The 14,418-nt window shown below is 48.9% G+C and overlaps 1 protein-coding gene across 1 annotated transcript in view; it reads left to right on the top strand.

Annotated features, from left to right (window-relative positions):
• Window positions 1-14,418, top strand: part of SND1 (staphylococcal nuclease and tudor domain containing 1) — a 413,670-nt gene that overhangs the window by 311,190 nt on the left and 88,062 nt on the right. The window contains exon 16 of the mRNA XM_074315643.1: window positions 6,096-6,205. Coding sequence (XP_074171744.1) covers window positions 6,096-6,205 — 110 coding nt within the window. The remainder of the gene's footprint in view (window positions 1-6,095; window positions 6,206-14,418) is intronic.

Raw genomic sequence — 14,418 nt, 5'->3', positions numbered from 1 at the left:
TCCTCCCTCTAGCTCCTGAGGGACTTGTTTTGGGCACTGCCCAGTTCAACTTCGAGCCTCCTCCTGACCTGATAGCTCCCTTTTCTGTTTGCATAGAGCCTTTTTCCCCCCCGCCAGCCTGACTGGGTATCTGAATGAGGTATAGCAGCCACCCTCCCTCCCTCCCTGTCATTCCCCTCCTTCTGCTCTGACCTCCATCCCCAACTTGTGAAGGGAGAGCACAGATGCCTGAGGCTGACCCTTCTTAGCAAGGGGAGTGCCATGGTGAGACCCATAACGGCTTGTCTGGTACGTTCTCCCAGCAGTCTCCTAGACGCTTGAGCACTGCCTAACATAACTTAATTATCGCATGTTATTTGTTAGCATTCTGCAGCCTAAGGACTGAAGGGTGAATCTACTCACCAGTAACATACAACGGTAGAGGAAAATAATGTTTTCATGCTGGTGATTAAGCTTCATTGGCACAAAGTCGTCTTCATCATTGAGTTTTCACCTTCCAAGGTCCTCACCCAGAGGAGGCACTGAGATATTTGTGAAATGGTGCAAGGGAAGGTCTGTGAAGTGAACTGTGGCATTTTTAAGTATCCTAAGTACGCAGAAGGCAAAGGTTATGACGTCTCCTGCCGCCTCTGCCCTTGCTTGGTAACGTCCGATGTGCTAGTGAGCGCGCAGCAGACATGCCATCAGCACCAGTGTCTAATCTCTCCATTGGCTTACAGTTCCCACCCATTTTGTGTCCTCCGCCTAATGCCTGGTCAGAGGTGGCCAGCCTAGGTACCATTGGGAAGCTGTCACTTCTGACGAAGGCAGATCTGCCACGCTTCCCTTTGATTCCCAATAAAGGAGAAAGCAAACACACTTTGAGCCCAGAGGCTTAATTATCATAAAACTCAACATACAGTGTAAAATAGAGCGATACGTGACTCTCCCATAGCCATCTGTAGACTCCCTTACATGGCCATTATTGTATCATTAACAAGAATTTGTACTTCTTTTCCAAAGCTGACTGACCAAAGTGTTTGTGTTAATTGACCTAGTTAGTCAATGTCTCTAAATGTATAATTTCTTTTTAATAGAATGTTCTGTAGCCCAGCATTTTAAATTTAAAAAGAGGCACCCAGTGCTCCACAAGTCATGCCTTGGGTTAGGACTGTCAAAAGAGCATAACCAAAAGTGTAGGATTTTACGACCGGGGAGACTTGGGAGCTCCCTGATTCTATAAACAGACCATTAGGCCTGGAGAGGTTTCATACTTAGTCTGACACAGAGTAGAAAGCTGGCCCTGATGTGCTGATAGCAAGTGATGAATTATCTCATCCTAAACCACACAGAATCAGGCAAATCCTCCTTTCTGTTCTGTTTTGTTTTGAATACTCTTGGTTAATAATCATATCCCGGAAAGCATAGAAAAGGTGTGAAAAGATAACGGGTTTTTACCTGTAGGCAGATAGGTGTGTGGGGCTTTAAAGCAGTCAGAGCCATGTGGGACAGGAGGGTGGGGCATTGTCTGGCCTTGCACTTGTGTGTCTGCCCTTGGTGGATGTGAGCTGGGAAGTTCCCACGGGTACCGTTTCTCACTTCATTCTGGCACACTCCATGGTAGGGAAGGAAAGCGTTCAAGAATGTTTGGGAGTTATCTTAGGTATGAGTTTTTTTTTATTATTACTGTCTTAAATGTTTTTGTTTTTTGAATGGCTCGTAAGTGTCAGGGGGAACTTGACAGGTAGCCTGCACCTGTGGTGTTTGAAGCCCAGCAGACTTAACGCGTCCTTATCAGCAGGCAGGCGGTACTTGCGGTGGGTTATCAGAAAAGGCACTTATTAGTGGCAATAGTCCCGATGCAGAGTCACGGGCACTTCGTCCCCTGGCTGGGGAGCTTCTGGGTATCGCACCAGTGATGACTCACTTCATATTTGCCACCTTGGGGGCTCCCCGTCGCTGCGTGTCCGCCTGCCCAGCTCAGCAACTGCAGCGTCGGCTTCGCTTTCTGGGAACCCAACTTTCTTTCCCTTGATCTCTTTTCTTTAACTTGTTCTTTTCTTTTTTTTCACACCCATTGTGTTGGTAACAAAGCTGTACACCACAGGCCCCAGCCCTGTGTGCAGTCAGGGTTTGAGCAAGCGTGCTACGCGTCGGTCGGGCTTCACTCGCTGACCAGGCTCCCTGAGAAGGAGGGCAGCGCAGAACTGCTCTTGCTGACACGTGTCCTCACCTGGTTTCCAGCTGCGACACCTGTCTTTCCAGCTGTAGAATGTTGACACTTGTTTGGTTTCCTGTTCCTGGGAAACATCTTTCCTGCCCTGACCTTGACCCCTTGGGACACAAATCAAGTCCCGAAGCTGATATGTCAGCACTCAGCGTAGCCTTTGAACTCTCTAAGAAGGCCGTCGGGGCCTGCCCATCCCTGCCAGCCTGCTGCCGCCGCGTCTCCGTCTACACCAGCCGTTTTCAAGCTGTGGGTCTTGCCCCACACAAGGTCTTAAATTAATTCAATGTCATAACCATCTGTTTTTTTCTTTAATGAAATAGAACAAAAGAGAGACAGAGCATAGCACCTGTAGTCAGGATGAACCATTATTTTGTGGAAACTTGGTTATATAGAGTGTATCTACCCATATGTAAATGTGTGTATAGGTCATAATAAAAATTAAAGTTTGTAAAACACTCATCTGCACAATCTTTCATCGGCAGAATTAATTAGCTTGGTGCATCAGATTTCTAACACTCAGACATTCATTATCATAAAACCCTTCCTGCTCTCCGGCCCGACTTTGACCCCTGTCTGATAATAGATTCTGCCTCCCCCGCCACTCCGTTTCTGAGGGCCTGTTTTGGTATCCTGCCTGCCTGGGTCCCCTTTGTAGGAATTCCCCTGCCCAGAGCATGGAACCTGCCTCTGGGCTCCGGTCTGACTCTGCGTGGCGCCACACGCCCCTTCGCTGTACGGCTAAACACCATCGGTTCCTGGACTCCCTGACTGCTTACCTGTCCAACCAGGGCTCCCACTGTAGGTTGTAACGCCCTCTGGTTACAGTATTGTTCAACTCCAAACTGGACTTTTCCCAACAGCTTTAGTGTCTGACAATCTAAGGTTCAGATAGGCCACTTACTAGCTCTGTGCCCTGGGGCCTTGTCAATCTTAGATATGGAGGGTACTCAGTAAATGTTCACTTTTACTGAGATATGGACTGTACTCAGTAAATGTTCACTCCTTGCTCTTCTAGCATTGATGATTTGATGTAACTCTTTGGTACCTGCTCCCACTGGGTCTTTTCTTTAAGATATAATGTCTCTCTGTCCTAATAAGTGGTGTCAGCTAAGCCATACGTAGCTGACCCTGAGCCGACAGTGAGACAGATTTTGACTGGGAAGGGGTGACTTTGGAGAAAACAGGTCAAAGAGAAGTAAGAGTGAGCCCAGAAGAGAAGGAAGTAAATGATAAAAGCATACGTGATACTCTTGTTCTCAAGCAACTTTTCTGTTCCCTCTTCTTCTGTTTCTCTTACTAACCTGCCTGTGAGGAATTGACGTACACGGTGTGTTTCCTTTTTCCACTTAGAAACGGGCAGGGAAACCGTGTCCCAGCGTGTCCTCCAGCTGGAGCTCAGTAGTTGGAAAGCGAAGGAGCATGTGACACAGGCCTCCCTTTGCCCTCGAGTCCACAGGGAGTGGTTGGGCTTTAGTCACCACAGACCCAGAGGGCTCACTCCTAAGAGACATGTTGAATACATTTCAGATTGACTTGTTTGGCTCCCTGGGCTCATGGAGCCATCTTGTTTTCTGAATTTAATCACTTGGTGGTCCCCCGGGATTCAGAAGGAGCTGCTGGGATCTCTTGAGATTTCAGAAAACCAAGAAAGTGACAGAGGAATAAAGTGTGGACATCTACTCACGCAGGGAGACTGGAATCGCCTGTGCTCTTTGAGTGACAGTTCTTTCCCCTAATTCCTGCCTTCCAGTGAGTTACCCCAGTTCATCCCAATTCTACGCCTACGAACAGCACCCCAGGTGTGTCCCAGCCAAACGGCTGCTAAGGATCAGAAACAAGCTGCATTATGTTAGAGTTGGCCTTGTTTCTGCAGTAATGCTTTATCTATGGTTAGGTTCAACAGAATTGTTTGTTTTTCTCCTTGACAATTCTATTCTTGCTTAGTCTGCAGATAGGAAATGAAAAGTGTTTTTGGCTGTTGGTACTGTGAAAACCATGGGCCGTCTTTCATTCCATTTTACTCCAGCCATGTCTCTCCCTTCAAGGTTAATCTCAGGCTCTTTGACCCCATAAGTTTATTGCTATTTTGCAAAAAGAAGTTTCACTTCCCCATGCAGTGAGGTGCTGGGAATGAGGCAGCTCTGGTGACCTTACTTGTAGGACACTGAGTAGGGCCTTCACCGGCCCCGTGTTCACGTGGGTGGGAGAAGGTCCTGGCCACCAGCTCGAGCTGCTCTCCTGCTGCACTTCCGGTCCTGAGGCTGTGCTCCCGTCTAGCGTTTTGTTTGATGGGATGTATTCCTTTTGTGAGGCCTTGAGGCTTGGAGAGAAAGCTCTCTTCTTGAGCTTCTGAAAACCCAAGGAATAAACTATTCCCTTTCTTCTGAGCATTGTCCTTGAATCTGTGCGGTGGCCAGAACCACGAGCAGCCACCTGGCTTCATCCATAAGTGATGTGCCTTCTGTCCCAGCCATCTCCCGTTCTCCCAGCGGCTCCCCAGCAGGTGTTTGCAGTTGCCTAGATGCCCTGTTCTTTGCCTCCCCATCCAATTGCCTCTTGCACATTCACCTGAGCCGTGTAAAAGGTAGCCCCTCCCACTTATGCCTTGTTGCAGCAGGAGAGACCAGCAACAATTCTGAGACGCCGGCGCTAAATGCTTCCTCCCCATAATGTGGTCGTTTTCCTACGTCTGTAGCCAAGTTCAACTTGTACTTCATAATTACAGCTGCAATATGATTTGGGGGGGAAATATTGATAAGTCTGAGTTATACATGAAAACGTGACGTATTTCATGTCTTGTCACAAATGAGCATTGTTAGCAATAAGTATATTTGCAAAGTGAATGATTGGATCAAAGAGAGAAAGAAAAAGCAGTCTGAGTTGGTTAGTAAGCACCTACTTTGTATAAAACACTGTCCCTGGATACAGAGAAGAGTTGGGGATGAGATTCTGTCCTCAGGCATCTTACAGGCCAGCTGTGGAGTGGAACATGAGTGCGATTCTGAGCATGGGTAATTGCTGAGAGTAATAATGATGAAATAATAAGAACTAAAATGTATTGAACCTTTCCATATGTCAGGCATTGTGCTAAGTATTTTATGTACATAATCTCCCTTAGTTCACACAACCAGCATATGAAGTCAATACATGATTATACCTGTTTTACAAATAGGGCAATGGAGGCTTTGAATGGTTCAGTAACTTGGCCAAGGTCACGACGCTAATAAGTGATAGAGTTAGGATGTGAGTCCGGGTCTCTCTGGCTCCAGACACCTGATACTAGTTCATCAATATTCTGTCTTTTTCTGTCTCTGATTCTGAATGAAAAACTAATGGTATTGTCCAAAATGTAGCCAGAGGACAGAGGGGAAAGCTTGTTTGAAGAGGAAAATGACACTGAGTTAACACTTTTGAAGTCAATGTGAAAGTCAAGTAGTAAAGAGAAACTGTCTAGGAGTCGTCTGCCATGGCCCTCGGGATGCGGCATGGCAGGGCGAGCAGTGTAATTAGGCGAGAGCGCCATTTGTGTAAGTGATGGAAGCGGTGAGGCCCTAGGCCGGGACGGAGCGGAGAGTACAAGGCAAGGATCCATCCACCTGTGGGTGTGCCTGTATTTCCTGCACGTCTCACGTGGGGCTCACGGGGCCCTCCTGACAGTTCCCGTGGCTGACAGCCTGTCTCTGGTGTTGCTGCTCTGATACTGTTGGTTTTTCCCACCTGGGCAAACTGAATTCCCGCCCTCCTACCTCCACCTCTGCCTTATCTCAGACATGCTGGCGTTCTGATTTAAAGCCCACCTGCCTCGTCAGAAGTGTCGGGGCCGTGCTTGCTGGACAGCGGCCTGTGGCCCCTTTTCTTCATCAACTCTCCTTTTCTCCTGACACAGGCATTGAATGCCCCAGAGGAGCCCGGAACCTCCCAGGCTTGGTGCAGGAGGGAGAGCCCTTCAGTGAGGAAGCAACACTTTTCACCAAGGAGCTGGTGCTGCAGCGAGAGGTAGGACATCTTCCAGCTGCTTCTTGTATGAGGCGGGGTGAGAAAAACGATGTGTTTCTACCATGTCAGAGATCAGTCTGTCACTCCTTCCGGTGCTCAGCCTTCCACATCCACACTCCACCTGTGTCTGCCCACATCTTATTTCTTTGAGCCTTGAGTCATTGGCCAGCTGCCCCCAAATTGCTCCTCCCCATCGGCGTCCTGGGCTGCGTGGTGACCACCGGGCCAGCCGAGCCGGATCCTGACGCAGCCAGCTCGCAGCCTTGCGTTCCTGCTTAATGAATTAGCCTGAGCTGCCTGCCTCCAGCTGGATTTAGAAGCTTGACTAACCCTGTCAGGGGCCAATTTTCTTTGAACATTTATTTGTATCTTTGAGTAATTGCATTTTCTGTAGCGGGTTTTCTGCCTTAATTTAATTGTATTTTTGTTTCTGCCTGTTGGGCCGGCTCCTATGGGTAGGAGTTAGGCTTCATGTGCTCTAGTGCCCACCTGCCTGCTAACTTGTATCACGTCATGGTCAGCAGACCCGTCTTCTTTCCAGGACAATCCCAGCCGTTAATCCTACTAAGTGGGCACAAGAAAGGAACAACGGGGGAGCGTGCTGGGCTCAGGCTTAGGATTTTAGATCTGCCTTTGTCCTCATTTCTTTTACCGTCATTCCTGAGGGCCCCTCCAGCTTTCCTGCAATACCGTAATATGCTCAGAGCTGGAAGATCCTAGGCTCCGAGAGGGTATCTCACTCATGGGTCTTTGAAGATGGGCTCCTTTGGGATGTCAAGTGATACCAATACCTATTTAGAACCGTCAGCATCTCCTGTTCTGATTTGAGTCCCCAGCCGCTGTGTTAGGTGAGGAGTACGGGAGAACAGGCGAGCCCAGGGTGCCGGTGTAGAACTGCCCTGGTCTCCGCTTTGACGCCCGACTACGCGAGTAGGTTTGCCACTGGGGGCCACCTCTTTGGGATTGCCCTAGCACTTGCCTTCTCGTTTTGTGCAAGAAAGTGGTATGGCAGAAGACATTCTGAATTCTTCATTTGAGGGACAGGTTCCATTTCCGAGACACCACCTGGGTGTTGTGTCAGCTCGTTGGCCATGTGTACAGTGAAGGGACCCCTTCGTTGTCCCATCAGTTTCACATTGCCCTCTGTTTGCGTTTGGCAAGTTGCATTTATGTTTGTGAAAAAGGAATCCTTATGTTGCCGTGTAAGGTGCCTCCCTTTCTCCCTTATTTTGTAACTGCACGATGTAGCTGGAATGTTTTGTCAGTTGAAGACAGCTCCCTAGCAGAGAAGTGTTTCAAGAATCCAAACACTCCAGTTGTCTGTCAATAGCTGTTGCAGCTTTTTGAAGCGGCCCAACAATTAGGTAGAAGGGACATGTATTGTCGCGTTTTCCTCTGTGTGGGCCTTTAGATAATGAACTACAGAGCAGTTTCATGTTGGAGAAAGCAGGTAAGTCCATTCAAGGTCATGACTGAGACAGTACAGAGGAAGGAGCCACAGATGTATGTTTTTTGTTTGCTGTGCTTGGATAGAGGAAAGAAACCCCCGCGTGGGATTGATTGCCTGTGACATTTGTTCACACCATCTTCATCATTCACTATCTAAATCACATTGCTGTTTTGCCTCCCATTTTTCACCATGGTCATCCCTGTTGTCTCATCTCCTAAAGTTTCTTCCCCTTTCTTTTTCAACTCTTGTTTCCCCAGCCACTTTTCTTCCTGACCATGTTTCTGGCCCGCTGGTGATATCCAAAAGCACCAGGGGTCACAGAGAATACTGCCCACTAAGAGGAGTGAGTGGCCCAAAGCTCTTTTACTCTCCTGGTACTATGACCTTACCTTCGTCTGTTTATTTGCTGATAGATGACTGTTGAAAACATCAAATTTTCCTCCATCTTCTTTGATGCCCCAGGCCTGTGAGTGAGTTTGCAAATCCTTAGTCTAATGCAAAGTTGATGTTTATGTTTCTTGGTTATAGTTGTCCCAGTCTTTTTCAGCCCTAAGTTGGGGGTCTCTTGATAAAGAACCTTTCTGCATTTTCTTAGTTGCTCGTATGATTACTCAGGCTGACTGTTTTGAAAGGTCTTTACCCAAAGACAAGTATGGCCTAAACTAAGGGTAACTTGGAATTTTGACTAAAGGAACCAGTTCTCTAGCCTGTTCTTCTGGGCATTTTCCTTTACAGAGTATATGACAACTGTTTTCTAAATGGGGTAGGAATGAAGAGAGGTTTGCGTTTTGTTACAGGTTTATTCATTTTCTTCTACCTATTTAGTACCTTCATTTTTATTCCCTACGTCGTCCTGCAGAACTTGTGTCTTTGCCCTCCTCCCTGTCCCCCGCAAGGATCTAGAAAACCTGATGCATTGGTTGGTACTCCTGTATGCAGAGGACCTTCCCAGCCTGGGGAGAAAGTACCGCGTCACTGCAGCCTCCCACCCCACGTCGTTCTTACCTTCAGGGCAGCCTCCACGGTGCCACCTTCCATTCCAGGAACTCTTCTGTAGCCGAGCCGCTGCTGTGATGGCCACAGTTGCATGGGTGTTTGGTACCTTTCACCTATTCCCTCGATAATCACATTGAGCTCAGATCACCAGGTATTGTGAAGATGTCGTCTTCCTAGACCCTGCCCTATCCCTCCCCTTAAACTTTTCCTTTGTATTATCTTACTTTTGGCCAGGATTTCTCTATCCCTTGCATGCTTTTCCCAGTCACTGTAAATCTTCATTATCCTATCGAAAAGCAGAACCACACCGATTGCTTGATTCCACAGCACCTCCTGGGCCCCTGTGGCTCCCACAGAGGCTTGGCCGTCATGGGACTCCCACATGTGAGAGTGTAAACTGACTTGAGGAAGATACGCAGTGGGAGAGGGACTGTGTAAGGACACTGCCCCCACGTCAGCCCTCAGCCAGGGAGGGGCAGGAAGCTGGAACGCGGGGTGCCTGGCCCTGAAAAGTGGCCCGCTGTTTACAGATGAAGTACGTTGTCTTGGCTTTGCGCAGCCAACCCAGGAATTGCCGCCTGTCTCTTTCTTTTGAGTGAAGTGAGAATTACAGTCTTTCTATCCCATATCCTCGTGTGGAGCCCACACCGTCTCAGAGAAGTCTCTTCTTTACATTTTAGATGTCCCTTCCCCTCCCCACATTAACTTGAGACCCGATAGCCCTGCTTTCCTTAGATGTGATTTACAGTGACGCTAGTCAGCATGGGGCTGTTGACATGTCTGGCCATCACTCAGTTTTATTTTCCTGTGTCTCCTCTGCTACCTTTCACGGTGTTTCTTCCTTTCCCGTCTTTTATATGGGCCTTCTCAGCCATTGGTTTGTATTCCTTTCCCTGAGTCGGGAGCGTGGGAGGACTATTCCAGGTCATGCTAGGTGTTCTGGCGCGCCTGCATCGGGGCCAGAAGCACAGCAGTCAGTCCCCGATCACCTGTTACCTGAGTCCCTCTGGTGACCTGGACGGCCAGAGCAGCCCAGCCACTCTCAGAGACTTCACTGACTGCTCAGCGGAAATCCAGTAAGTTCAACAGCTCTTTCCAGCCTGACTTCATCGGTGTGCAACAGGGGTGGGAAAATCCGGCCCACTGCCCGTTTTTGTAAATAAAGTTTTACTGACACACAGTCACTAATTGTCCCATGTGTTGTCAGCAGCTGCTCTCGTGCTGTAACAGCAGAGCCAAGTAGTTAGGACAGGCCGTATGGCCTGCAAAGCTTAAAATATGTACTCTCTGTCCCTTTATCAAAAAAGTTTGCTGAGCCCGGCTGTACAGAGTTGGGTTAAAATGGCTTCTTCTGACCCTGACAATGAGAGTTTGCTCGTGTGTCCGCGGCCTCTGAGGCCAGGCTGCTTCTGGGCCACACAGTGTGAGGTCACTGTGTCCGCTGCTGTAGTTGTGACTGAGCTCTGAGTGCTGTGTCCCTTTTAATGGCATGTGCTAGGTGACAGCCCCTTGTCCCCCCCTACCCCCCATACAGCTGGCCTCTTTCAGGCAATTCCCTGCCACCCTGCCAAGAACAGGAAGATCTGGTGTAATTTCCCAGAGGGGGAATCGTGCCCGTCGCTAGCCTCTTCCCAGAAGTAGTGGTGAGAGATGGCATTAGCTAATGGGTAGATAAGCGGCTTAAAAGTGCCAACTCCTGGGTTTTCACACTCCAGTTACCATGTGGTCCTGGGTAAGTGATTCTTTCTTGCCGTGGTATTCCTGATCTAGTGATCCAAGCCATCCGCTTCCTTTTGAAGCCCTTCCTGTGCGTAAAACAGTCGCTTGGGATCTCTCCACGCCTTCTCGCCAGAAGGCCGGCCGGCCAGCACTTACTGACCAGCTGCTACCTGTACGCCGCTGGGGTCACTGTTAGGAAAACCTGCCCTTTTAGAACGGGTTTCGGAAGGTGGTATTAAAAGAGATCAATACCACAATTTAACCCTATTCACAGTTCCAGGCTGCAGGAGGGGCAGGGGGCGAGAGGCAGGCCCTAGAGAGGCTCGGTGATCATTTCTAAGGCCGTTCTCAGTGACCCCTTTGTCCTCTCTCAAATCTCAGAAATTGCCCTTTTCTGCTGCCTGGAAAATGACGTCCTCGTGCTGGACAGCCCGAGCTGAGAACTCTGGCTGCTGCCCTGACCTATTTCCCTTCTTCCTGCCGGCATCAAAGAGAGGCTGTCCCCCTGGGAGCTCGTTCTGCAGGCTCAGTGGCCAGGGCACAGTCCTGGATTCTCTCTCTCCCACCACCCCCTGCTCTTTTACATTTACAAACTGAGAGACATAAAAGCATTACAAGCAGCTGTTGCTGTTTGAAGAACGTGTATTTATATTGCTGGGAATATGGATTCAGCAGTGCATACTGGTATGCATTTATGGAGGGGCATTTGTCCGAGAAAGAAGACTTGGAATAAAAGGAACGTGTCCTTTGTTTCGGCACCAAGTGTGCCGCATCTTGTCTGTAGAAGGTAACCCGGCCTGAGCAGTTTAGCGCTGATCTACAACTGTGCTACCCCACGCCCTCTGCCTTTCCCCGTGTCTCCCTGTCAGTGCCGTGGGCTATGCTCTCTCACCCGTCCTGTGCCCGCCTCTCTGTGTAGTCCCTGCCCTCTCCAGGAGACACGTGGGGGGAGGAACGGTAGCCTAGTTGTATCTCTGGATCAGAGCGATGAGGATAGTTCTAGCCACAGGGTGATCTAAGGGGGAAGGACGTCTGGTACGGGTGAGGCCGGGGCACACTGCTCTCCCGCTCTCCCTGAGTGCCACCCCCTTGCTAACCCTGACGAGTGAGCCACAAATAACAGCCTGACGGAGAAGGAAGCCAGCTGTCCAGCAACGTTTCACTTATTTGCACAGACACCTTATTCTGGATCACCTCCGCCACTGCCCAGGAAGGAGGGGATGCAGTAAGGCCAGCCCTCTAAGCAGCTCCTATCCCAGGAGGGGTGAAAGGCTAGGTGGGGGCCAAGCTTTTCTCACCTGCCCACATGCTCTTGGTAGTTCATCACCCACCAGTGGTCTTCCGTCTGTGTTCCATTTAAGGCTGTTTTCTTTAAAGGGGGCTCCGGTAAAGACCTCTTATCTTAATAGTGATCAAACTTTCACTTAAATAGCATTTTCTATTGAAAAAGTGCTTTCCTATACAGTATTTCATTTTAACCTCACAGCAAACCTATAAGAAAAATAGTATCCCCTTTTTACAGTTCAGGAAACTGAGCTGCACGGTGGCCTGCCTCTATTCATAGAATTTGTTGTAAGACAAACACCAAAACCCAACTGTCCGCATTTAAAATCATGTACTTTTTCTCTCCGGGCTTTGTCAGTTTTGCTTTTTGCTATTAGAAGGTGGCCCCATTTTATCATGTCTCAGCCCTCAAATATCTGGAACTAGTTAATCTGTGAAGGACTTCCCTGAGGGTCCTGCAGTGACTGAGAATAGTTCATCTCCAGGGAGAAACACAGAGTCGGATTCTGAGCATGCATGTGGCCATGTGGGACCCAGGGCTGTGGCCATGCCTTCCCGGAAGATGTGGTCACTCCACTCTCGTCACAGCTCTGTATCTTGTCACGGCCTGCTTCCTGCGTCATCTGCCGATTGACCTGTGTGAGCCTGACTTTTCGCAGAATGATTCCTCTGTAACCGACCTGGCTTCATTTCATTTTGATCATGTATATCCATCCACCCATATTCCTACTTTTACTCTTTCTTAAAAGACACATCGAAGTAAGTACGTTGTTTAGAAATATTTAATTTCCCACTGCCTCTGGGGTAAGGTCTAATTTCCTTAGTTTACATTTATCCTTGACCATCTCTCCAACTTCAGGTCTCACCCACTGCTCGTTTTATAACTTGTACCTCATCGGAACTGACCTTGTTTATACTCACGGTTCCATATGTATCATTCCATTCCACCTCTCGCATCCCATAGGTCGGTGTACGCTCTCCACCCCGTATAGATACCAGCTGTCCCTCTTGCCTTCTCATTCCTACCTGTCCGTCAAGATACACCTCCTTCTCCAGGAAGCCGTCCCTGGGTCCCCAGTGGGGGTAAGACGCCGTTCCCCCACAGCACCCGCTGCACGCAGCTGACCGGGAGTGACCAGCGACGTGGAAGGGGTCTGTCCCTGTGGGTCTCCCCACTGGATTCTAAGCTCAAGGACAGGAACCTCGCTTCTGTCTTTATGCTCCTTGTGGTTTTGCCTAGTACGAGATATAAGAGACACTTGATAGATGCTCAGTCAACTGATGCCCTGTGCCCTAAGTCCTGAGGGTGGGCAGAAAGCCTGTTCTTTTGTTATTCTTTATAATTCTTTGAGAAAACTCTCTAAGCTCAGGATGTATGTGGTACAAACACAGACTTTGGAGTATTGAGGCTGGACATACAGCTGCTAATTCAAGATCTTCTCAGTGAAAAAGTCCATTACCCAGACGTGACTGTGCACTTACTATGGGACCCTGAGACCCTCTCCCTGGGGCTCCCCATCTGTCCAGCCAGGATACTTAAAGGTAATGAGATAATAATATGTGAGTGTTTTGAAAAAAATTCCAGTGTTCAAATAGAAATCATTAGTGTCCCGTCATCACTGTCCTAATTTAGGCTACTCATCTCTTCTCCCTGGTATGTTTCCCATCGTCTGCTTTTGTGGATCAAACTATGAAGTGAGGTGACGCGTTTATTTTCAAGTAAGTCAGTGATAAGCTGCAAGCACCATGAGAATACCAGGCTGTAAGCTGCCCACTTACAGTCCCTTCATTTCTGGGCTCCTGGCCCTTGCCAGGTATCTCTAAAAAGCCCTAGAAGGAGGGCCCTGTAATCCCGTTCCAGCCCGAAATGCAAATGACATCACAGTGAGAAGAGCTGAGGTTAAAATGAGGAATGGGGGATGCTGTCACATTGCCCGTTTTTTCCGTTCCCCTTGCTGCTGGGTCTCCCCTATCTGCTCAGTCACCAGTAGCTTCCCCAAGCAAGCTCAGCAGCACATGCCGATGGGTGCCAATGGGTGTCGATGGGTGCTGATGGCAATGCATGCCGATGGGTGCTGATGGCGATGCGTGCCGATGGGTGCAATGGGTGTGATGGGTGCCGATGGGTGCAATGCATGCCGATGAGTGCCAACTGTGCTGGCTCCAGCGGGAGGCCTCTCTGCAGAGCTGCTGGCTCAGCTAGGCTGGTGTCTATTGCCCTGCTCTTCTGCTCTGAACTTTCATAGCCAGTCAAGCATAGAATTGCATCCATTCTTCTGAAATAGCTGCTGAGCCTAACGTTTCATTGGCTTGGCCGAGATTCTGTTACCTGCAATTATGTCATACAGGCTGACTGTTCAAGGTTTGCTGGCCTCACTGCCCTCCAGAGGCTGGTGTTCACGTCCTAGGCTAGCTGTTGGGATTCAGGGCAGCATGTGGTGGAATAAGTTTAGGACCTCAAGGGATCGGGCCTCCTTGGGACATGTAGGAAGGCCTCAAGGATGTAATTCTATCCCAGAGAAGAAAATCTTTTTCAGCAGAGGGATTCTTACTTTCCCTGGGGAATCGGTCCCTACTATTGTAAACTCTTCCTTGAGAGACTTTCGTGTTTTCTCTGACAATTCAATTTGTTTTTCTTCCTGTTCCTACCAGTGCAGGGAAATAAGAGGTGTAGTCCTCAGACCTGACAAATTCAGTTTCCTCCATAAGCGGAAGCCTTAGCAAAGCAAGGCAGGCCCTGGCACGGACTTTTCTGCTCCGTCTT

The sequence above is a fragment of the Rhinolophus sinicus genome, linkage group LG11, assembly GCF_036562045.2.
Source record: "Rhinolophus sinicus isolate RSC01 linkage group LG11, ASM3656204v1, whole genome shotgun sequence".
Taxonomy (NCBI): Eukaryota; Metazoa; Chordata; class Mammalia; order Chiroptera; family Rhinolophidae; genus Rhinolophus; species Rhinolophus sinicus.
Note: the sequence above shows the minus strand (reverse complement) of the source record. Positions and strands in the feature narration are given on the sequence as shown.